The 25,249-nt window shown below is 30.1% G+C and overlaps 4 protein-coding genes across 8 annotated transcripts; all 4 read left to right on the top strand.

The window, feature by feature from the left end:
• The first annotated feature begins 3,710 nt into the window (after positions 1-3,710).
• LOC132941325 (kelch-like protein 2) lies at positions 3,711-8,406 on the top strand. 4 transcript variants are annotated; one of them, XM_061009336.1, is made up of 11 exons: positions 3,711-4,003; positions 5,329-5,464; positions 5,529-5,754; positions 5,940-6,085; positions 6,161-6,257; positions 6,658-6,817; positions 6,892-6,998; positions 7,063-7,359; positions 7,420-7,560; positions 7,615-7,864; positions 7,927-8,406. In XM_061009336.1, exons 2-11 carry the CDS (start codon positions 5,331-5,333, stop codon positions 8,100-8,102), a joined length of 1,734 nt encoding a protein of 577 aa, XP_060865319.1. In that variant the 5' UTR covers positions 3,711-4,003; positions 5,329-5,330; the 3' UTR covers positions 8,103-8,406. The 4 variants fall into 4 exon arrangements, with proteins under 4 accessions (XP_060865319.1, XP_060865320.1, XP_060865318.1 ...); XM_061009337.1 differs by lacking the exon at positions 3,711-4,003 and adding an exon at positions 4,089-4,100; XM_061009335.1 differs by lacking the exon at positions 3,711-4,003 and adding an exon at positions 4,685-5,203.
• A 1,744-nt stretch (positions 8,407-10,150) lies between these two features.
• LOC132941794 (uncharacterized) lies at positions 10,151-12,712 on the top strand. Of its 2 annotated transcripts, none has more exons than XM_061009969.1 (3): positions 10,151-10,177; positions 10,397-10,783; positions 11,252-12,712. In XM_061009969.1, exons 1-3 carry the CDS (start codon positions 10,166-10,168, stop codon positions 11,624-11,626), a joined length of 774 nt encoding a protein of 257 aa, XP_060865952.1. In that variant the 5' UTR covers positions 10,151-10,165; the 3' UTR covers positions 11,627-12,712. The 2 variants fall into 2 exon arrangements, with proteins under 2 accessions (XP_060865952.1, XP_060865951.1); XM_061009968.1 differs by lacking the exon at positions 10,151-10,177 and adding an exon at positions 10,222-10,333.
• Positions 12,713-15,616: 2,904 nt separating this feature from the next.
• LOC132941060 (cuticle protein 18.6-like) lies at positions 15,617-18,228 on the top strand. The gene is made up of 2 exons (XM_061008912.1): positions 15,617-15,746; positions 17,251-18,228. The coding sequence occupies exons 1-2, from the start codon at positions 15,735-15,737 to the stop codon at positions 17,635-17,637; spliced, it is 399 nt and encodes a 132-aa protein (XP_060864895.1). The 5' UTR covers positions 15,617-15,734; the 3' UTR covers positions 17,638-18,228.
• Positions 18,229-20,897: 2,669 nt separating this feature from the next.
• LOC132941002 (eukaryotic translation initiation factor 1A, X-chromosomal-like) lies at positions 20,898-24,296 on the top strand. Its single transcript, XM_061008848.1, has 6 exons — positions 20,898-21,095; positions 21,191-21,274; positions 22,509-22,612; positions 23,601-23,733; positions 23,807-23,913; positions 23,979-24,296. The coding sequence occupies exons 1-6, from the start codon at positions 21,080-21,082 to the stop codon at positions 23,982-23,984; spliced, it is 450 nt and encodes a 149-aa protein (XP_060864831.1). The 5' UTR covers positions 20,898-21,079; the 3' UTR covers positions 23,985-24,296.
• Positions 24,297-25,249: the final 953 nt, after the last annotated feature.

The following is a 25,249-nucleotide window of genomic DNA, read 5'->3' on the forward strand; positions in this document are numbered from 1 at the left end:
TAAATTATGTGGATCGTGCATTTGAAGTTAAATTCAACACTCTGTCCATAGTCCAAAATGCCTAGAGAACGACGTGCGAACATCGGCCGCCGCACAAGACATGCAAGCAAGCAACAAGTCTATTCAAGGAACTTAAGAGAAGAAGGACAAAATATAATAAGAGAAAATGACCGATTGAGACATCGCGTGAGCACACGAAGATCATTGGCATCATACAATCGCTTGGCATTCCAATATGATCCCACTGCGAACTACAGTGATGATGAAAATTTGGATATTGGACGAATGACGACTATATGCCGATATTGCAATGCGTTAAAGTTCAAAAGAGAAACGGTTGGATTGTGCTGCGCAAGTGGAAAAGTCAAACTGGATCCATTACTTACACCACCACAGCCACTGAAAACATTGTTTGATGGAAGTGATCCCGATTCCAGCAATTTTCTTCAACACATCCTTGAATACAATAACTGCTTTCGCATGACTTCCTTTGGAGCTAATATCATTCGAGAAGGCGGCTTCATGCCGACTTGCAAGGTAAAAGATACAACACACATAACCAACACATAATTGCAACACATAACAACTTCATATACACCACACACTACACCATCGTCGATGGTGGATCAGCTGAACGTGCGGTGCAATATACAGGGAGCACAACAGTTAAAGAGACGAATTATTGAACAGTTGCAAGCATTTTTTCACGCTAATAATGCTGTGTCACAAAAAATTTTTTTTCTTTATCTTTAAATCACCAAACGAAATGTTACATAAAACGAATCTGGTGGCGGAACGGAGTTCGCCGGGTCTGCTAGTATTATTATACAAATGTATTTTGAACAAAATTAAAAAGGTAATAAGAAAATTAATAACTAGGCAGCATACTATTGAGCCAGCATATCAATAATAACTTGTATAATATTGTATAATATTTTAAAATTATATTATAGATAAAAATGTATAGGTAAAATGTTCAATTTTTATAGCTAATAGTTGAAAATTAAAAACAATGTTTTTCATAAATATTTTATACTGTAACCAAAAAATTTTAGAAATATATAAATAACATTTATTTAATATCACATTTTTAAGTATGTTGATGAAATCAGATACCTATTTAAAGTTTAAAAACTTTTTTAGTTACCTATTTTGTTACAATTTAAAAATATTATTCGTGAGTTATTGAAACTTTTTAAGTACTGTAGTGATCCCTCACTAACGCTTATATTTTTGAGTTGTGACGACGTTGCTGTATGTGGTAGGATTTGTATTGACAGAGGTTCAAGTCACAGGTTTCAATAATTAGTTTATAGTTATAATAGTTTATTTAATAAGATAAGGTAATTTGTTACAATAAATGTTATAAAAATTTGTGGACAGCACGTTAAGTTACTGCCCGAGAACTAGTTAAATCTACGTATGATTACTGGGAATGTACTTAGTCTGGCGGCGATGTAGAGTGCGCGGACTCTACGACCAGGTAAGTACTACATGTAGGGCTATGGGACTAATTCTAATATTCTGCTATGGATGGAGACTCGTATATATACCAAGTCTCCCTTAACGATTAGGTACACGGTATCGACTTAGGAGGTGGATCGGAAGAGCACCGGCGAAGGAGTAACGAGTACCGACGCAGGTGTGAATGTTGTTGCCAAATCCTTGAGTTGGATAGGTACCGGATTATTTGTGATTCTCAGAATCTGGAGACTTGCAACAACAACCAGGCGTGGCACGAGGTTTAATTTATAGTGAAGTGACAAATAGTTGAATAATAAAAATAATAGTAAACTGTCGTCGGTTTACTACAGTACCTATATCAGTATCTACAGTATTACTTATAGAAAAATAAATTACATTAATAGCAATAATATTAAAAAATATGGTTGATAATTTATTGTTTTTCGTATGATTTTATATCATTCAATTCAAACTTAAAACATCCTACAGAGAGTAACTTTTACTTACCTAACATACTCATGTTACTGAGTTACTCCTATAAATTACAAGGTACTATTTACCAACTGTACAGTAGAGTGGCAAAGTTACTTATCCAACCTTCTTTTTTTAGCTTTAAAATAATTAGGGTCATGCTCTTAGTAAATAAGATATACTTTTAATAATATATTTTTATTCCAATTATAATGTAACTACTAATTTCTATTCTTTTTTAGATTTCATTAAGTGGACCATTGATATCGAAACAATTAACAAATATGCGCATTCCAATTTCAAAAGAAGAAAGGCTGATTAGGATTGAAGCAATGAATTTACCAAGTTCACACTTCAATCATGATTTTTAAATGTTTTTACAAGACTACCGCTAGCGAACCGCGCGTCTGAACAGGTCTATTGGAAAAGCATTGTTTAATTTTAGAGAGCGGAAGCGGTCGACCGCTCGAAAATTAAACAAGAGCGGTCGCAAGCGGCCGACCGCGCCGATCAGCGGCGCTGTTTTTCCCGTATGAATATGCCAATTGAATAACCCGTCGGATAAAAACCGCGACCGCGCGCGGCCAAACCGCTCCGTGTGTAACCAGCTTTATAGTCGACGACCGTCAACGGGTCGTTCCCCATACACAAATACATATATATATAATAAACAAAAGATAAAGATATAAAATAGCGTGTGCGTGTTTGATGGTCAGACGACGACCACAATACGTGCGCAGCTGTACAATATTATTTAATAAAAATAAAAATAAAAGAAATCATACAATAATAAATAAAAATAAATGTCATTCACATTAAGAAGTTTACGGGATGGGCTCTATAATAGATCAATAAAATAATTAAAATAAACAAATTTAACACGTTAAGTGCCATGCGGCCGCCGGCGGCCTTACTTAATGGTATTTTTAAAACGTTATCGGGCTTTTAATGTTGACATTCGTGAAATGCTATCAGCATTATCTCAGGAAGTATTTGGTCTAAAAATATGATTCCAACATTAGATTTAGAAGCATAACTACAGCGCCAATCATATAAAACAGGTAGGAATATACATTGGTTTTGAGGCAGCCCGCGGCCGTATGGCCTCCTAGGAATAATATGGTGCGGCAGCCGGCGGCCTAAAAATCACACAAACATCCATACGATTTTGCGGCAGCCGGCGGCCTCATGGCACTTAACGTGTTAAATAGGTATACTATATTATAAACTAAAATGCATAAAATAGAATCACTAGTGTCAGTAGTGTCACTACTGTAAGTATTATAATAATATCAATATGATAAAATAAAATAAATTTCATACACATTAAGATATATGTTTACGTTTTATGAGTTATAAATCATTTTTGACTACTGAAGTTACCATTACTTACCAGGCTACCAACCGGTTTCACATCCATAAACTTAAAAAGCGGGTTGCCGGTATTAACCTATAAAAACCCGGTATTTTCAAAGTGATAATTGTAATAGTGTATTGTGTGGCAAGGGCGGGAAGTGAGCTATTTCAGTCGCGGGTGATGTGTGCGGCACGAGCCGCATTTCGCCCAAGACTGAAATTGCCTTCCCGCACGAACCACACATACTATTTTTTGTCACGCCTCTGCATTCATCGATCACGGCAAAGGTAATGCAGGGATCTATGCAACAACTAGACTATTATTTATACGACAACTGCAATATTTCGAAAGACGAGAAACGATTTGGTTTTATTTATTAAGCGTCACGCATGGAGGTTATAATATGATTATGAGATGTAATCAAAAGTTTATAATTTGTAAGGAACCGACGCGACGACCGTAGTATACATTTCACTCATTTCAGTGACTGTTTGTGCAGAGTATACGTGCGTCGCGCGTGAAATGGGCGCGCAGCACTTTTGGGGATTTCCACTTTACCGCCCGGCACTATTAGAGATTCCTACTTTACCGCCCGCTGGACGGAAAAATGACGCTTTCCAACACTTCAACCGCTATCGAAAACCAAACTTTCGGTGCAGGCGTGACCAATAATTATAAAAAGCCGGTATTTCCATCTGATCGAGAGTTTCGGTAATTCGTTATAAATATATTAATATATGTATTAATTAAATACAATTTTCCCAATCATCTACTGCACAAAAAAAAAAAATATTAAGCAAATTGTACAGTATGTATTTTCAGTGTAATTTACCTTACTTAATTTAATTATTTTAACATAACGTAATATTAATGTAATTCAATTTATTATTTTAACATTATATAATATATTATATTAATATTATTCAATGTATTATATTAATATTAAATAAAAATCCACTGAAAAAAATGACCTTTTTTTGCAACTTGGGCTGGTATTTTAAAATTAGGTAACTAAAGTTCATCCCGTCTACAATTTTAACTATATTTCATCACCTGTGACGTTGGAATCCGGTCCTGTTTCTTCAATAATTTATATATTTTCCTAATTTTTTTACCAAAATATAGGGTATAATATACTTCAATTTTGGTGTAAGTTTCACAAGTTTTAATTCCGTAGAAGTCCGTGGTATTACCCATATTCTACCGTCAAAGCGTCATTGCATCAAATGATGAAAATGAGCCAAATATAGGGGGGATCCACTGGGGAATTCCTGGTTTCCCGTGTACGTCAATGCGTATAATAATATATAGAATACCTTGAAATGAAAATAACAATTACGCATATTATTATGAAAATAAATTCTGTTTAAAAATTTAATAAATAAATTCTGTTTATTTTTACATCAAAATCATTCCAATAATAATAAATTGTAGATTGTCATTATTATAAATATTTATAGATGATGTTATACACAATTATACTCGTTATGCCATGTTTATAACCGTAAATATAGCCATACGGGTAAACAACAATATATTTTAGAGGTTGATCGGTATCACAATATTATTATCTTCAATTCTACACCTTTGTCGGTATTTTCTAAAACTTGATTAGTTACATAATAATATATCTAATATTAGTTATTACATTATTTAATTTGTCCCTTGTCCGCCGGCCGTCGCTTAGCCCTCTATCGTGAGTCGTGACTCTATAGTCTTAAAGTCTTTACCTATTGGCACTTGGCAGACGACATCTTATGACTGTTATGAGTATGTTATGAAAATAATATTAGTATCATTACAAATTTGTCATGATTAGTATTTAGTAGGCACTAGGCAGTAGCTTATATTATTATTCTATGACAAAAATATTATACAGTAGGCACTAGGCAGTAGCTGACAACTTCACAGGTAACTAGTTTAATTTTTTGTATATTTGTATATTTTTGTATTATTTTGGAAATCAAATAATAATAAAATATAAAACCGTCAACCGATACTTATGTCATATAATCATTTTTATCATATTTTTAAAGAAATGGATGACATAATGAGTACATCAAGTGAACAAGGTTCAAAGCAAGTTCTGAAATCCTATAATTGTGAATCAACAAAATATGAAAATAGAAATCACGCAGTTGAAGTATTAAAAGGCCTTCAATCAATGCAAAAGTATGTTGTAAGTGAATTTATCTGTTAACAAAAATAACTAATTAACAATTTTTTAATTTTGTAGTGTTGAAAATTTAAGTGATATAATTCTTCAAACTGATGATGGCCAAAAAGTATTTGGTCATAAGGCTGTTTTAGTAATAATTAGTTCATATTTCCGTGCAATGTTCCCCAATATTTATGATAGAAATAAAGATTTTGTTAATATATCAATAGATTCAACTACATTAAAAATGTTGGTTGATTACATGTACACTGGCGAAATCACGGTCACTATAGAAAATGTAAAGGTATAAAAAACATTATTTTTTATAGACTTGTATCCAAATTATTTAAATATATTATTGTTGATTGCTAAAGGTATTATTAAAAACTCGGCACATACATCTTTTACATAGTCCATCTGTAAGATATTTGCAGCTGCTAATAATACCTTTAGCAATCAACAATAATATATTTAAATAATATCTTACAGATGGACTATGTAAAAGATGTATGTGCCGAGTTTTTGCAAAAACAACTGAATCCATCAAATTGTCTTGGTATCAAAGCATTTGCTGACTTACATAACAGTGTAGAATTGTTATCAAGTTGTGAAGCATACATTAAAAAACAGTTTTTGTATGATACATAATACATATAACTTAATTCCTGGTTCCATCGGTAAATTTCATAAATTGTGATTATTATTTTCAGCGAAGTGGTCGAATATGATGAGTTCCTGTCTTTATCTTTTGAAGAAGTGATTGGGTTAATCTCCTGTAATGACCTTAATGTTCCATTTGAAGAAAAAGTAAGCAAACTTAAATGTATGATTGTTTTGAACATAAATATATAATCTTATATTATACAATTGCGGTTTGAAGAGAGTATATTAATATTTCAATCGTGAATTTCACTAACAAAATTAATAGATAGGTGGATGTCCTGTGTCATAGATAATTTATTAACCAGAATAATTATTTTAATATCTGTATAATAAAAAAGTCACCTATTGAAATTTGATTTTTGTGGCTTACACTGCTACTGTTGTAAGAGACTGTGATGATTATAATATTAGGAGATCCTAAAGTACCTACGAACTATGCTTTGAATTTCTGTTGGATGCAAGTCAAGGCAAAAAAAAAATGTTGAATACACTGGTATCTTATATAACTACATTTTAATTCAATTCAATTTATTTGTTGTTATAGGTATTTGAATCTGTCATTAAATGGGTACAACATGAATTAGATTTAAGAGCTGATGATAGTTTACCGAATTTAATGTCTTATGTCCGTTTGCCATTAATTGGTATACAGTACATATTAAAAGAAGTAGTTGATCATCCTCTTCTCGAACGCATTCCTAAATGTATATTTGTTTTCTTAAGACATAGTTTTATTATGAAATTATATTTTATACAAGTATTATTAAAATATTTTTAGGTAAAGACTATGTAATTGAAGCGTTACGATTTAATCTACTTAAGACACAACAAATTTTCACCATTCCACAGTCAATTCGGAGTAAACCTAGACAGTCTGAACATAAAGTACCTATGCTTTAGTTTTAAATTATTTACCATTACAATTATTTAATATATTTAATTCCATCAGGTTTTTTTGGTATTAAGTTGGTCTCGAGCAATGAAAATGAGTTATACTAACTGGTATGACCCAGAAGCCAACAGATTTCAGATTGCACCAGGATTGAAAGAACGCCGTAGTAATGCTGATCTAGGCTTGGTGTCAGATCAATTTATATTTGCTGTAGGCGGTGTTTATAACTCAAGTTCTCGGTCTGTTGAATTTGTAGATATATCGACACGATCACTAAGATGGATACCGATGGTTGACATGTTAATTAGTCGGAGAAATTTAGGAGTTGGAATTGCAAACAGTTGTATTTATGCTGTAAGTTGTGCACTTTTACCAATATATTACCTATTTATTTTATATTATATTAAATGCTAGATTGGCGGAGAAGGTGATACTGGCCATTTAAATACTGTAGAGGTTTTTGATGTCAGTATTCAAAAATGGCGAATGGTATCAAGTATGTCTACTAAAAGAAGTCGCTTTGGTGTTGGCATAGTTAATAATCTTATATATGCGGTAAATAAAAATTAAATATTTATTTACAGTATTTACTCAAATTACATTTTGCAGGTAGGAGGTTTTAATGGTTCATCATATTTGAAATCCGTAGAATGTTATAATCCAACTCTTGACACATGGACTCCAGTTGCAGAAATGTCAGAACATCGCATTGGTGTTGGTGTTGGAGTCTTGGGAAATGTTATGTACGCTATTGGTGGGTGTAATAGTTCAGGATTTTTTAAATGTGCCGAGAAGTATAGTCCAAGTACTGGAAATTGGACTCCTATTGCTGACATGCATTTGGGTCGAGCCTCTGCTGGTAACTATTTTATTTTAATTTTCTTTGCATTTTATTGAATTTAATCAAAATGTTTATTATAGCAGTAATCATATTTAATGGCATGGTGTATGTGATGGGTGGATTTAACGGAACGTCTATTTTGTTTTCTGTAGAAATTTACAATCCCAACACCAATACCTGGTCCATAAAAGTATTACCAAGTTGTATTGGTCAAATTTATGATGGAGTAGTTGTTAATAAACCACTGTATAATTAATGCCTACAGTAACTGTTTATTCATAATTCAATATATTTTATATAATATTATTCTTTATTATGATGTATAATTTAACAATTAATATTGTTACACAAGTGATTTTATAATGTGAGACTGAAATGTTTTTATATAACTTTATTTTACTTTTTATACTAATAAACAAACTAAGATTAATTAAATTACCATACCACCTAAATAGTAAATACTATATTTACATTGTTTTTGGTACAATTAACTACTGTAGTTGGTGTTAGCAAAAGAATGTTTTAATTACATCTACATAATATTTTGATTCCTAAATAAACATCTAATTAAATCATCAACATATTTTTAACTAGCATGTTTATACAAAATATTAAGATTATTTATTTAAAGGATAATTTTTATAGCAGGGATGGCAAATCCATGGAACGCAAAAAAATGTTAATATTTATATACATATATATATTGTTTTTATTTTTAATAATAAATAACATCACAATGTATAATTATATTAAAAATGTCGATAAAAAGTCTTATGCATGATAATTTAGATTGAAAATTCAATTCAAGGTTTTTTCATAAGTTCTTACAGAAATCTTAAAAGGTTCTCACTTGAGCACATATTTTTTTAGACATGTCTGCAAGTTGGCTTTTTGATAAAATCAAATATTTAAAATTTTAAATAAAAATGATTCTAGTTATCTAATAGAATTTAAAAACATGGGTCAATGATTTGTCATAAATTTATATTTTTTTGGCTCCTATAAGATTTCTATTAAAAGAATATCTTTTTTCTGATGAAAACTAAAAATTACTATAAGACATATGTACTAAGTATACATGCAATGAGTGACGTCCAAAACCATGATTAAATTCAGCCCGCTACGTCCATACTATGTAGGTATCTTATTTGTATAGCAGCCACAGCGGATCCAAATTCTCGTGAAAGATTGTTTTCATTTGGCAGCTCCCAGTGCATTTATGGAAGTGTCAATGGACGTTAACTATAAAAGGTTGGACCACCCTGCCTTAGAGTATCAGCCTCTAGGTAGTTAATTCTTACCATAGGTAATAAGTATGAGTTCCAGGTTCTTGTACCATAAGATTATAAAAATAATTCAAATACCTAGGGTCTGTAGTTCTGTACTGTCGAAAAGAAATGAAATCAAAAAAAAATATAGGGACAAGAATTCAGTTAGGAAATAAATGAATGCCTCTATGGTCTTGCAAAATTGCTGGGATCGCAATCACTTTCAAAGGATTTAAAAATACTATTAATTATCACAATACTATCAATACTATGACTTTTAATTACTTATTATAGAGTTGAGATAGTGAGATATTGCCATTAAGAAAAACTGATGAAAGAAACTCTTAGTTCTAGAGATGAAAATACTGTGAAATACTTTTGACCTGTAAAGGACAATTATTGTCGTGCTAAGTGCTGAGAAGAGAATAAGGAAAAATGATAAATAAGAAACGATCTTTCATAAACCCAGTAGGTATACTGGAAACGGTAAAGAACAAAAGGTAATAATAATAAGTAAACTTTTGTTTGGGTCATTACCTAGTCATTAGATATCAATTTTAGTTACATACATAGGCGCAACTATAGACATTTGAACAAGGGGGTGCTTAGCTCTAGGTATTTTTGTGGCTCAATGAGACCTAACACTATTATTTGCTTATATGTAGACAAGTAAATATAACCACTCAAACAAGACAAAAACCATAATCCCAGGCCCACACAAGACAGTACAAATTATTTTTAAAAACAAAAATCATACTTGGTGTTATATTATAAAGTAATAATAAATAAGGAATAACCGTTAGAGTAGGTAATAGTTATGATTAAATAATTAATACTCTAGTTAACAAAACTTAATTGTAAATTCATTGTTTTGAATTTTCATTACCATAAATTAAAGTTTATATTAGTCACATAAAAAAACCAAATTTATAAATCCGAATAATTTGGCAAATCTGGATTTGAATATAGTAGCCCCCCCCCCCCCCCCAATTACCCTTATGTGTAGCTCAATGCTAGTATTTGGTTAGCTGATCTACTATTTTATACATGGATGAGTAAGTCAGTAAGTAACATTATAATATATTATAATCTAATGGTGAGTCTCTGACAGATGGCAGGAGTCTGTCTCGATGCTTTTATAATTTATAGTACTTTTGGTATAGAATAGATGATTATTATCATTCTTATCAGTTGTAGACGCAGTACAGTCATAGAACAAGTAGTTGCATTTTCATTCTGTGTTTTGATAAATGGTAATATTTAAAATTTTTATTCTCAACAGAATTCAAAATTGTACCTTTCTACATGGCACCATATTAAAATGTGGACAAACAATGTTATTATTGAATTTCTAAATTTGTACGAAAAAGAGAGATGCATCTGGGATCCACGAGACGAAAACCATAAAATCCAAAATGTAGTCACTAATGCTTGGGATAGGATAGCTCTTAGTTTAAGTGTCCCATTTTCAGTAATTGAAATCAAAAAGAAAAAAGATTCTTTAATGGCTACATATAGAAAATTAAACCGGAAAGTAAAAAAAAGCAAGAGGACTTCCAGGACAGAATCAGGATATGAACACGTTTATCAACCAGATTGGTTTGCTTATAGTCAAATGAATAAATTTCTTCATTCAATCTATTTGGTAAAATCAACAACATCACCAGAGGTATGTTATCCATGATTTTATTTTCCTACTACCTTTTTCAAGAAAATAGATTTTATGGAATGATCAATGATTAAATTATAATATCATACACTCATGTTAAATTTTATCATATGTTTGATACCACATACACCACAAAACTCAATCTCTATGGCCAAACATCATTCACTAAGATCTTATACCCTTGACCAGCGCTTCTCTATAGTTTGAACCCCCTATAATGTCACTAAGATTTTTAGCTATCTTTTATTATGATATTATTAAAAAAGTGTACCTATGTATTAGCGACCCAAAAAAATTGTTGTTGACCCACAGTTTGAGAATTGCTGCCCAAGATTCTAAGGGCCGATATTACAATGTTTTACTTAATTTGATTTAACTTATTTTATTTAACAAAACATAACTTAATGTAAGGATATAAACTGTAATGTGGAAGTCAAATTAGTTAAATAATAATTTTTTTTTTAAAAGGTTGACACTCGTAACGTTGCACAATTAGAGGCTAGTACTAGTCAAAATGCTGATACTAATGAAGATTCAAATGAAACACCATTAGAGGCCATTACCAACAGCAAACTACCCAACTTGAAAAATTGGACTTCACCTTCTCTAAATCGGCCTGTTAAACTAGTTACTGGGAAAAGAAAACGTATTCCTGGGAGTATGAATAAAATACAGCGGAGAAACCAGAATCGTGTGTATGAAGAAAAGTTGAATTTAATCCAGATGGAAAAAAAGATGACTATGATGCAATTTGAGTGGGAAAGAGTTGAGCATGAGCTAAGGGTTGAAGCATTGAAGTTAGATGTAGAAATTAAAAAAAAATCACTTGATATTTTAAAATGAATTGGGTTTATATCGTATGACTTAGATTCTGAGTGAGTGATGAATTTATTGATTTATATACGAATAATGTACATATTATAGTATACACGGACCAGTTACTGCCTAAATTGTTCTATTGTAAAACTATAATATATTTTATTTATTTATCTAGTAGGTAATAAAAATTATAATTTTTTTTTAGATTGGCCAATATTTTAAGTATAAATTTTCATTACTTTGATCAAAATCTCAACAGTAAAAAAAAAGTTGCTTTAGTTATTTAGGTTGTTTTGATCAAATATAAAATACAGTTGTAAAATTATATCCAGTGGTCAGGAATAGCGCGCTAATTGTAGAGATTGACGTAGCGTCGCTACATTATGCCTTAGATAGCGAAATACTATAGCGCGCTAAACATTTCCGGTTAGCATAGCAAAAATTATCATTATTTTGCCGTTACCTAGTAGGGGTGTTATTAAGGGAGGAATCATGTGGATAGATCCCCCCAAAACTTTTTTTACTGCTAACATTTTGATCAAAGTATTGGCAATACCATTAATGTTAGCTAAAAACGTATATCCCCCAAACCAAATTCCTAATTGCCCCACTGCTACCTACAATCTAATATTCTAATTGGTGATTATTAAAATATCAATTATGATTATATTTGTTTATTTATATTATGATAATGATGACTATCAATGAATTTTTTGTCCTGGGTCCTGTTCAGTGACCAAATGTCAAATTAGTACAAACTACAAACACTAGTTTTCAATAAGAACATTTTTAAAAAATGTAGCAAAAAGTAGCGCACTACATTTAAAAAAAAGTAGCGATAGCCATAGCGAGCTACTTTTTATGGAGGAGTAGCTGTAGAGTTACTGCGTCACAAAAACTAGTAGCGTCCTGACTACTGATTATATCCAATCATAATAGCTATTTTATTTAACAGGTAATATAAAAACTATGAAAACCCTGTTTTGTTAAGAATACTTTTCAAATCTATTCAGAATACTTGATGTCATTGTATTTGAAATATGTATTCGAATACTGAAAAAAGTACTTTTTTGTAGTATATTTAAATTATTAATAAATTCATTCTTTAATTACTTCAATAATTTCAATAATTTTCAGATGTCACCAGCATCGGTCTAGCCCACCCGGCTACTCGGAAAACTCTGGGGGACTTGGGATATTTTTATATATTGGGGGCCCTAGCCAAATGAGAAAGAAATTGATATAGATTTACTCACAATTCTCAAGAATTTTTAATGTTATATAATATTACAATTTTATATTCATATATTAATAATATTATGACTAATAGCCTCCCTTTTACCATTTAGCCATTTTGTAGAGTTATTAATTCATAATATGAACTATGGAGAAAAAAATAATTTTTAAATACCTTAAATTTTGAATGAATTAATTGCATATTATAATATTGTAAAAATGTTTGGTTCTCACACTTTGATAACTAATGCTAATCCAATGGATAATAAAGAAAAATAGGTACTCGTTGAAATTGTACGTAGGTATTATTATTATTATTTTTTTTTTATAATATTATCCAATATGACAATATATATCCACCATGATCAGTGGCGGCTATACTATAGTACATGTGTTGCTTCAGCAACACATACACAATTTGGTATGTGGGTGGTTGGATGATGGGTGATTATTTATTATACTATGAAAAATTAGTGTAACATAATTAACTACAAGTTTTAAAATCATTTTTAAAAGAAAACGTAGCATTTATTATGTTATTTATGTACTAATTATCCTACTAGTAAATTATATTAAAAATAATAATAGATTCCTACGGTATGTATGGACGAAGGAATACCAATTTTTGACAAATTCGATTTTTTTTTGGTGTAACTCAAAAACGATTGACCGTTGATCCTATAAATTTCAACTAGATGGTTAAAATTCGTATTTTCTATACTTGATAGCACTTTGAAAACATTTTGACACTTTTAAAGCTTTATAGCCAGGAAACAAGTTTTTTTTCAGTAATTGACTTGAAATTGTGATGACAGATCCTTGTAAGTTGTTTAAAGTGTAATTAAAAAAAATTTGAGCATTAATCCACACTAAATTTCTATGATTAGCGGAAATTAGAATTTTTACGGAATTCGCCAAAATCACGTAAATGTGCAAATTATTTATCAGTTAAGAAACATATATGGACGTCACATAAACGCTGTTTTAAAAACTGTCGCCATCAACAAGTTTCAAAAAACTAGTATTTTCCAAATATTTATCTGTCAACTTATAGATCGCCATTTAAATAAATAGTATATCGCAGTTTGAGACTTCAAATAAGCTCCTTTCTTTTAAAAATCTAAGTAGGTAACATAAACGTCGCTCTAGAAGTCGCTCTCGTAGTAAGTGCAACTCAGGCACCCTGGTAGGCAATCCACCTACGTCGGATCTTGGACATAGTGCGACAGCATATCAAGTAGATATTATGTATATCTAATAAATAAAAATGTCGTGCCGCAGTGTTTGTTATTGAACTAATCCGAAACGGCTTGACCGAAACTGAATAATGTTCTAATTATTAATATAGGTGTAATGAAATGGATCAAGTATGATAGATAAAGTCGGAATAAACATTTACCAGACATGGAATACTTTCGGTTACCAATTGTTTCCCATGAATTTTTTTAGTGTACTGTTGATAAAGAACCACTTTTGAAGTTAAATAACAATTGTAACTATAGAACATTTGTCATTTTCATATTTGATTTTCTTATTTTTTCAAAATATATTTATGTTGGTAGGTAGAAAATATTTAGATGAAGCTTATGCTGTTCATACAGTTCTTGGAACTGAGTTAGAAGCACCAAATTTTACTTGTTGCAAAATGTTTTAATTATGAGCAAAAGAGCCAAACACCATCTTCCTCTTTTGTTTAACATAATCACAAATCAGTGGAAAACTATACCAATAATTATACCATTAAATAGTTATGGTGAAACTTATTAACTCTATGATGGTTTTATGACCGGATTTAAGAAAATATTGAGAATTACTCTTAATACCACTAAGATCAAATATGCGACCATCATCGAGTAAATAAGTTTCACTATAACTATTTAGTGGTATAATTATTGGTATAGTTTTCCACTGATTTTTGATTATGTATAATGTTATATAATACCATATTTTTGAAATTGTATGTAAATTTGTTAATAGGTTTTAATATGTATAATATCGATCGACCATTGTTTGTTTAAATTAACAAGCTGTAAAATGTATTAAATTATATCATACTACTATATCAGCAATAGCTATACCCGCCTACCCAAATATTATGTACGTATTTAAAATTATATCTCTTGCAACTTGCAAGTAATAAATTGTGAAGGATTGTTCAAACTCGGTAATTTTATTTACTTATTTATCATCCATATTTTATTTGTATTTATTATGTATTCGTCATAAATACTTTTTTTATTGTATGGCATACCTACTTAATCTGTGTAATACATAATCAAAATCTTTTTTTGACTGGTTGTATGGAATACAATATGTAAATGGTAAATAAAAAAAGCCACCGCAGGCGGTGACACTTTTTGTTATGTTTGGATACGTAATTTAAACATTTTAACAGAAGCAACAAAAACAGTAAGAAGATATTTATTTTAATTTGGAAATTATTACCTTTATTAACTCAACCAATTATGGTATGTATACTATATTATTATATATTATATACCTACTATAAGTCGTAATACATACATGATATTGTAATACATGTAATAATATCTGTAAACCTACATTTTTCTTAACTTTTTTTTTAAATTAGAAATGTAATTAATTATATTTAATAATAGTTACATTATAATAGATATAAAAATGGATATTGCGTGTATAATTATTATTATTCTTTATAATGAGTTTATGTAACTCGATCCATTTCTTATAGTTATAATTTATCTAGGTGAACAATCTAATAAGTAGGGACTTCTACAGTTCTACAGTATAAATACCGAAAACGAAGTTCCAATAATCATCAGTGTGGTCATTTTTTTTGTGAAAACAAATTTATTTTCGACCATTACGTTTTTTAATAGTGTATAATCTACCTATACGTACCTAAAACACATCCAAAATGGCTACAAAGGTAAGGTTATATTATTATTTAATAATTTTCTACAAATACAATAAGCATTTTTATTTTTACAATATTTTACAATACATTATAAGTAAAACATTTTATTTATTATTCATATATTTTGATATTCATGCAATAATATTTAATAAATACTAAAATAATGCAGTACGCACGTAACGGCGTCCTAACTTAACAATGTATTACAAACAGTAATAATTCTCATTAGGTAGGTAAATAATATTTTACAATTTAAATAAATATATTTTGTACATGGCTCGGGAAATATATTATCAAGCCCAGATTTAGCCACGCGCGGGACACCATACACTTAGTGGCCCCCTTTTCTACTTTAACTTCAAAAAAATTGTATCACCACATTTTTACGACTGTATAATATAATTGTATAAATCTTTACTATATTACCTCGTACAACCATAAAATACGTATACGGTATACGCACCAGCTCATGCAACACCGCGACTACTGTTAAACACCTATTAACTGAATGCCTCCTCACAAAATCCGCCAGAGACAAACTGATGTTCCCCTACAATCTTTGTGAAATACTAACGCCAAACACAGAGAGAACATCGTCACTTCTAGAACTTTTCAAAGAGACGAACCTTCTTCAAAAAATATAACATGAACACTACACTATATCATACAACTTATTGTATCATATTAATTATCTTATATACACCTTATGCTTTTGTAAAATTTAAATAAATTGTAATATGTATTTCTGAAACGCCAATAACCCCAGTAGTTGAGGCGTATTTTTTTAAATAATAAAAAAAAAATCATAAAATAATAAAGACTATCATCTATGCGTACAATGTAGTTCACGACTCCCATTTTATAAACTTCATCATATAGGTATTGTTATCAATTATTAAAATATCATTATTTTTATTAATACATTTATTTCTATACTTATTGTTTTCATCACATTGTCAAAATAAGGTAGGTACTGGTTTGGTACCTCTTACCTATAGCCCCGCCGAATGAGTGAAAACTTTATAGTTTATATATAATACCCACCGCTCAGGTTTTTAAGCTCACCACCATCCATACTAAAAAATTAATAAATATATCGGAAAAAATGTCCAAACTAATAATAACAATAACAGCAAATGCCAAATAGTAAATAAGTAATAATTATTCATTTTTTAAATAGTAAAAGTATATACCTAAGTTATAATATTAATTATTATTAAGAGGCCGCCACACCGTGTTGTCTCCTTCTTACAAACATGCAACATGGAAAACTGTACGTTCACAATTATACATTTTATTCTGTAATTTCTAAAACTAAAAGGTAAGATTATTATCTACTATGATACTTTATAGTGCATCTTGGAACATTTTATTGATATTGTTATTTTTAAGTAAGTTATGACCATTTTTAAACTGTATATTTTCTCTTAACGTTTTATTCTCACCTGCAAGAGTATTTTTATTATAATATTATATTGCAGTCCATTTGATAAAAACTTATCGTTGAACATTCCAGTTGATAATGTTTGCCGCTTTGTTCGGGCACTTGGCCTCTGCTTATCCACCCACCGAGTACAAAAGTTACGACGTCAGCCACTACGACGATCACGCACCTAAGCCATATCATTTCGAGTACGGAGTGAAAGATCTTCACACGCACGACATCAAGAGCCAACACGAGGTGAGCGACGGTCACGGTAACGTGAAAGGATCGTACCGTCTCGTGGAACCCGACGGTTCCACCCGCGTGGTCGAATACACCGCTGACCACGAACACGGTTTCAACGCTGTCGTCAAGAAGATCGACGCACCCCATCACCACGGCGAGTACTCCGACACCGCGAACCGCCATCATTACGAGTCACTTCATCCATACGAACATTTGTCGTACGACAAGTTTTAATGAAATTTAAACAAAAACGTCAATTATAGGTACTGTCAGTGCTTGAATTGTAAAAAAAAAAAGAAGGCGGGGATGGAAAAGTGTAAAAAAAATGTGCATACCCGAATGTTTAAGTGTCTTATTGATTAGGATATATTTGGAAGGAGTAGTTACCATAGACCTATAAACTAATGGACAGCGCTTAAAAAGAGAGGCCAGGGGTACGAAATAGAGTAAAAGAGAAAAGAGAACGTGGGGGAAATATACTATTAAGTTTCATACGTCAATGATTACCCCCTTTGTGTTCTTTCTCTCTTTTTTCTCTTCGTTCTTTCTTCTTTCTTTCTTTTATATGATCCCGCGCATTCATGGCAGGACAGAGTGGAATGCGCTGTTCATTAGTTAATAGGTCTATGGTAGTTACGCACTAAGCATACATTTTTTTTTTAAATAATAGGGACTTCGTCCCTCTCCTCAATTCAAGCACTGATTTTACTGGAAAATGTGTTACCAAACAGTCACGCCTTTGATGCTACGTATTATTTGGTATGCACGTCATTATTCATTATATACTTTTTTATTGAATAAAACATTCGCCATTATTAGCATAAACATGATGTTATATTTTATTCTCTATATTACATGCTAAGCCTAACCTACAAGTTACAACACATTATGCAAGCCGCATGGGATTGCTTCCCATTTTGGATATCGAGTTATGCGGTAAATGGACATCCCCCCCCCAAATATATTTTTGATGCGGACATTTTCCCCCAATTTTTTTAAGTTAATAATATTGAATTAGAACTTATTTTAAATTTATACTCTTTAAGTGCTGTGATTATTTTTTATTTAATTTTCGGTTTGATATTATTTTTTAAGAAACGTTTAGTAGGGATATTCCTCTGTAATTCTAGTACACCATAGTATCTCATTTTTTTGTGAATTAGGCATAACACAGACACGTGCCATCCTGTTGGTATTTTTTTTTGTTTCCATATAATATCTACTAGTCGTTTTATCTGTTCTATTAGATCTTTTCCTCCTTTTTTCAAGAGTTCTGCAACAATTGTATCTTCCCATGGTGCCTTCCCATTTTCCAACATATCTACTACCCGTTCCACTTATCTATCGTGGGTTCGTCTTATCTTTGTTCAATAGAGCTAAGATTTTCTTCCACGTCCACCAGAAATGGTTGGTTTTTTTAAACATCCTTGAACTCTTTTGCGGCTTTTTTCTTACCCGTTATTATTCCTTTGTTATTCCGTTATATAGTAATCTCTTCTGACCTTCTGTCGTAAATCTTTTGATAGAGACGGCCTTTTTCCACAATTCCACTGACAAGCGTAGTTTGATTTTTGCTCTTACAATAAAGCATACAATAAAGTGACATATAGTCCAGACCTTCGCGCATTCCAAGTTTCAGTCATCAAATCCTTAAGCTCTACATTTTTCATCCTAGGCATATTATTTGGTTGCTTCGTAACAGGGTTTTTTTTAACACATATATGCCTATAGGCCTAATAGAGTGGTTAGCCCTACGAGAAACCCCATTAATGGAGGGCCCAATAGTAACTGGGGAAGCCACGGGCTTGTTGAGCCCGTTACTCTATTCAAACACAAGAGTACCTCCTAAAAAGTTATAACAATTTTAATAAAAAATCAGCTAAGAATCTGAGATCACGTGTTAATCGAATGAAATAAATATTTAGTTTTATCAAGAAGAACAATTACAGTGAGTGGCATGTGTATAATATCATTAATAATATCTATGTATAATCAAAAAATTTATATATTATATGGATTACATTGTACAATTCAATTTCTAGGTATACGGCGTATACCTATATGTTTTCCTAAATTAAACACAGCCAACGGAGGTATCGTTCGTTATAATCTAGGTAATATTATAGTTGGAGTCAAGGTGGATTGATATTGGCCTTGGTTATAGTGATATTATATCAAGTGCAACATCTTTTAATGATACGATGGCTTTGCTTTGGCCACGAGGGGTGAAGTACGAAAACGTTCTTTTGTTTCTAACGGATCACGGATGCTGCTCCGTATACAATTTATCCAACAACATTTTATTCAAAAATGTTACATTTAAAATGTGTAGGTGACACAGTTAGATTACAGTTTCCCTAAGTTGATTCATTAAAGGCTCGGTCAAACAGAAAGCGACCTGCCATTGTGTACGGATACACTGTCCACGGCGGACAGACCGCTTTGTGTTTGACTGAGCCTTGCAAACAAAAAAAAAAACAAAAATTCAGCAAACAAAATTAAATGAAGTTCAAGGAGAATCCAGAGTAATATTATAAAAAATAAATTAAACTAAATACACGCTAAGAATGTTGTTGTACAGACAATTTAAACTATTAGAAATATTCTTTCTGAATAAAAATGAAAATACATCAATAGATATATTGAATTAACTTCATCTGATATAATAATAGTAGGTACCTATGAAATATGTCTCATTATCCTCGGTCGACTTCAGCCGCTACAAGACAATTTTAAGAGCTAACCGTCGAGCATTTATACTAGAAAATCTCCATAATATGTACGCTGTATCCAATTGTTTCCAAGAAGACAATAATGAAAACTGCAACAATGAAGATGATTAAATGAATAATTATTAATTAATAATTATAATATTAAAAAAAAAAAATATATTATAAACCTATAATATGGCTATATCTACAATAGGTAATTTTTGATTTTTGTACATGATCGTTGATGAATAGTTTAAATTAAATTAAATTAAATTAACTATCGATATTTTTGTAAAATATATCATGTTTTTTAATGGGTATATATTATGGCAAAAATATAAGAACATAAATATTTACATATTTTGACTTTTTTATTGCATAAAAATCCACGCCCTATATGATAAACAAGTATATAGGTACAGTTAAGAATTCCCAGCCACCCCCCCCCCCCCCCCACCGTTATGTACGATGTCCTATACTGCCCTAGTTTATTTTAAACATTTCGGCACCACTGGGGTCTGGGAATGAATATAGTTCGAAACATAGGCATGTAAATAAATTTATTTATGGTTATTTATTTATTAATTAATTTTTTTTTATTAATTTTTTTATGGTTTGGAACAATAAACCTTATAGAACAAAAATATATTGGAAGTATTGGTTAGTGGCATAAATAGGTCGTGGAACAAACTTACTTTGGAATAACTATTTTGTGGTACAAAAGATAGTGATCCCTAACCACCGTCCACCATCACTAATCAGACATTACTCAATCATGTTCTTTAGATCAAAGTGGACTGATGATTTTGATAACGCGTTTTTAATGTTTCTATTTTCTCATTGGCATTAATTTTGTTAAACTCTAAAAAGCATTGTTAATTTTTAATAAAGAAATCGTTTATAATCAACCCATTCGTAGAACTAGCAAGTTTATAACCTCAAGTCACGTCAGTCGTTAATACATAATGCCTAAAAATAAAGGTAAGTAAAACGTTCCGTTATTCAATCCAATGTTTTTGGCATGTATAATTTACATGTTTTCCCGTACGTACTAATATTGTTTTTTGCGCCCCTAGGAAAGGGAGGTAAAAATCGTAGACGTGGTAAAAATGAGAATGAAACCGAGAAGCGTGAATTGGTATTCAAAGAAGATGGCCAAGGTAATAATATTTATCAAGTATTCAGTACATGCTATATGTTTGGCTTTTAAAATGATTTATCGTTACCTATAAGTAATCTAGGATAAAATACTGTGTGTAATAAAAGTTTTGGATATATTACAGACTACAGTATTAAGAATGAAAATATACACTATTGGATGTTTTATTTTATTGTTTCTATGTGAATGCATAGAGAATATCAAATATAAAAACAAATTAATAAATATTGAAATATTGTAACCTTGGAATTTTGGTGTCACAATATAAGATAATTAACTCAACTAGATAATGTATTAAATATTAATTAGAAATAAAATATAGTTTTACTGTATTAATGAAATATTAAAAACGTTTTAATATATATATCAATCCAGGTTTAAATAGTATTTTTCCATTTGACACTTATAAGTTATAACTTTATAGCAAAATGTTCCCAATTCCAACTTTCACTTATTTTCAGAATAAAGTAATCTAAATGCATTATTTAGGTATATGTAAAAAGGTATAATTGGGGTGTGGTTGTTGGCCACAGTCCCTACTTACTGTTGCTAGCTCTCGGATGGGTAACCAATCGGGTCCTTGGCGACGAATACTTGCCCCACATAAAACATTTGTTCCTCAAACAACTGTAACCCCCCACTCAATGCTAATAACCATAATTGCCAAAGCTCAAAGACCAATTAAAAAACAAAACAAAAAAGTAGGTATTCTAAGATCTTTATAATCGGATTGCTTTTTTTAAAATAATTATTCAATGTTTTTACTAACCTAATATACGAACAAAAATATGTATGTGAACCTCGTATATAATATGTAGACCTCATAAGAGTACTAAGTAGCACCATATAACTTTGTAAAACCGATAAATTCATTGGTACTCTGTGAATTTAAAATAGTGTATTACTGTTGAACGTCATGACAATAACGAGTCAAATTGTATTTTTCTGGACTTTAAAAATATTAAGTTGAATTGAATTTCTTAGGATATAGAATAATTTTAAATAGTTTGAATAGCACTCAGAATATTTTGATAATATATCAATAATTATCTTTAATTAGTATTGCCTATTGGACTTAAACATTTTTAAAACTACAAGCCACTTCCTTTTCTTTCTACGCTTGTTAGTATGTGTGGCCGCTACACATTCATTCTATAATTTTCAATTTATTTATTTATTTTTATATATTTTATTATTCAAGATGTGTATAATAGCTTTAATTTTTTTTTTTACAGAATATGCTCAAGTTACCAAAATGTTGGGAAATGGACGTCTAGAAGCTATGTGCTTTGATGGTGTTAAACGACTTTGCCACATACGAGGAAAACTTAGGAAAAAAGTACTTAATTTTAATTAATATTGTATATGTGTTTATTATTTATATCTAAGTGACTAACATTTTCTCTCACATTTTATTCAAAGTATCATGGGCTATTCTAATATAATATTTAAACACTATTCCCACCCTTATTTAATTTTGAGTATGATGTTTAAATTTAAATTAAAGAAAAAGTCAACATACAAACACAAATAATGTTCTTACCTTTAAGATAACTTAAAAATTCGCTCTAATTTTAAAACAATATAAGATTTTATTCAATGTAAAATGTACTATTCGTTGTAAGAAGGAGACTAGACAATAAAAATAAACATATATTTATTTTGAAATAAAGCATTTCACTAATATCATAAGGTACCATGTAGACGGGTAACTGGGTTTTTGAGCACTCCATAAAAATTGGGATTACATTTTGTTAATAACTAATACATTTCTTAATTTTTAAAATGTAATTGTCGAGATATAATAATTATTCATTAAAATCTCATTAATAAAAAAAAAAAAAATACATTCTTAAAAAAAAAAAATGATTTTGAATAAGTTTTTATTTAACAAAGAAATTTAATAAGTTGATGGATAATAATATATAGAATGAAATAACAGACAATCAGTATGTTTTCGTAAAGTCGATGATAATTTAGATGTATCTGAACTGTTTTTAGGGTTTTTTGATTCAACAGATTAACTAATTCTCAGACAGTTTACCTTGAATTCTGATATTCTAACTCAATTTAAACTATCAATAACAAACTGCCGTGGTCAGCGTTATGACGGTAATGCAAATATAAGTGGTCATATCACATATTAAGAATGGATGGTTAAAGCCTTTACACAGTATTTTTTTAATGGGAGAGGAGGGGGTTTCACTTAGAGTACCCAATGATTTTTTGAAATATTGACGCCAATGACTAATATTTTTTTTATTTTATTCAATTAATGTTAATTTATTTGAATATGATTATTTTATATAATAGATTTTTGATTTTAGGTGTGGATTAATCAAGCTGACATAGTATTAATAGGTTTACGTGAATATCAAGACACAAAAGCCGATGTAATTTTGAAGTATACGCCAGATGAAGCTCGTAACTTAAAAACATATGGCGAATTTCCAGAAACTGGTAAAATTAGTTTCATTAATTTATTTTTAAAGATATTTAAAAGGTAATTGACATAAAAATATATTATCTTTAGTTCGTATCAACGACACAGTCACATTTGTTGATGATGGATTGGATGAAGATATTGAATTCGGAGATGATATTAGCGATGACGAAGAAGCAGACAATGCTGTTGATAATGTAAGATCATTTTCACATGAATAATTCTTTTAAAAATAATAACAATTAATATTTTTAATTTTCAGATTTAAATTTATTTCAAATAGCATGTAAGCTGTATGGTGATATCATTTGCCTATGAATCAGATTATAATCAACAATAAATTTAAACAAATATATACTTAACATAATGCTTAATTTATGTACGTCTGTATGTATTTTGTTCTTCTGATATTGTTTCTCCACTATTTGGTATAAATTGAATTAATTTAATTGTAATAATTCTTTAGAAAAAAATATATAATTTATCAGATACAGGTTCCTTTTTATTATAATTATTGATTAGGTACTGTTTTTTTTATTTATATATTATAATGGTTTAATAAAAAAAGATACCACATTGATATTTTATTTTATTCAGATATAAATTCAATAATTTGCTTCTATAAATTATTGAGGGATGAACAACTATTAGCTGGAATCAGGGGCGGACTGGCCAGGTGTGCTAGTGTGCTACAGCACATCGGGCAGACTTACATGTGTGGGTCGGGTCGCCGGGGCATTTTAACATTTGACAATATTACCAATAAATGTACAGGAAAACCTGATAAAAAAAATAAAATATGATGCTAACGTATGACAAAAATTGTGAGTCTATTGCTGATAAAAAATTTAAGAAATATACTCATGTCCAGAAATTCCCAAAACAAATATTTTGAAAAAGTGATTACATTCTAAATTAATTTACTCAAAAATGTATTTATACCATTAAAAATTCTAAAAAATAAATTCCTTAACTGAGATAAATGTTTTTACCTACAAAGTTGTTCTTATAATTAGATTTACAAATTGCCTATTTTAAATTTTTCCAATTTTCATTAGAAAATATATTTTTTTTATATTATATATGTATTTCTAGACTAAAATTTGTATATATTGATTAGAACAAGTTCTTTCATATATCAGGTCTTCCTGTTTTTTAAAACATTTAATGCATTCTGAAATAAATCATATTTATTTTAGGATGTATTATGTTCTAAAATTGAAAAATACAATGGCCATCACAATTAAGATAATTGTTCAATATATTATGCCAACAAATTGCTTATTTCTTTGAAATATTAAAATATTAATATTTTTTTTCTTTTAATATGCATTCTGTGTATGAATACATTTACTCTGTCGTGCATTCAAATAAAATATGAGAAGTTATTAGTGAACTAATAATAATTAAATGAGTGAGGTCATCTTTACAGCCGAGTCATTTGAAAATGTAGATTTTTCAAATGTACTTAAAATGTGAAAAATACTTCAGATTCAATGGAAAAAACACTTACTTGAATTATGCTTGAAAAAT

The sequence above is a fragment of the Metopolophium dirhodum genome, chromosome 3, assembly GCF_019925205.1.
Source record: "Metopolophium dirhodum isolate CAU chromosome 3, ASM1992520v1, whole genome shotgun sequence".
NCBI lineage: Eukaryota > Metazoa > Arthropoda > Insecta > Hemiptera > Aphididae > Metopolophium > Metopolophium dirhodum.

Bases quoted from the DNA above. Each gene is read 5' to 3' on its own strand.
- LOC132941002 (XM_061008848.1), top strand. The intron at 21,275-22,508 runs GTAATAATATTT...TTTTTTTTACAG, and splicing joins ATTCAAAGAAGATGGCCAAG to AATATGCTCAAGTTACCAAA. The intron at 23,734-23,806 runs GTAAAATTAGTT...TATTATCTTTAG, and splicing joins TGGCGAATTTCCAGAAACTG to TTCGTATCAACGACACAGTC.
- LOC132941794 (XM_061009968.1), top strand. From the start codon at position 10,283: ATGATTATTATCATTCTTATCAGTTGTAGACGCAGTACAGTCATAGAA. The intron at 10,334-10,396 runs GTAGTTGCATTT...TATTCTCAACAG, and splicing joins GCAGTACAGTCATAGAACAA to AATTCAAAATTGTACCTTTC. The intron at 10,784-11,251 runs GTATGTTATCCA...TTTTTTTAAAAG, and splicing joins AATCAACAACATCACCAGAG to GTTGACACTCGTAACGTTGC.
- LOC132941325 (XM_061009336.1), top strand. From the start codon at position 5,331: ATGGATGACATAATGAGTACATCAAGTGAACAAGGTTCAAAGCAAGTT. The intron at 5,755-5,939 runs GTATAAAAAACA...AATATCTTACAG, and splicing joins TCACTATAGAAAATGTAAAG to ATGGACTATGTAAAAGATGT. The intron at 7,865-7,926 runs GTAACTATTTTA...TGTTTATTATAG, and splicing joins TTTGGGTCGAGCCTCTGCTG to CAGTAATCATATTTAATGGC.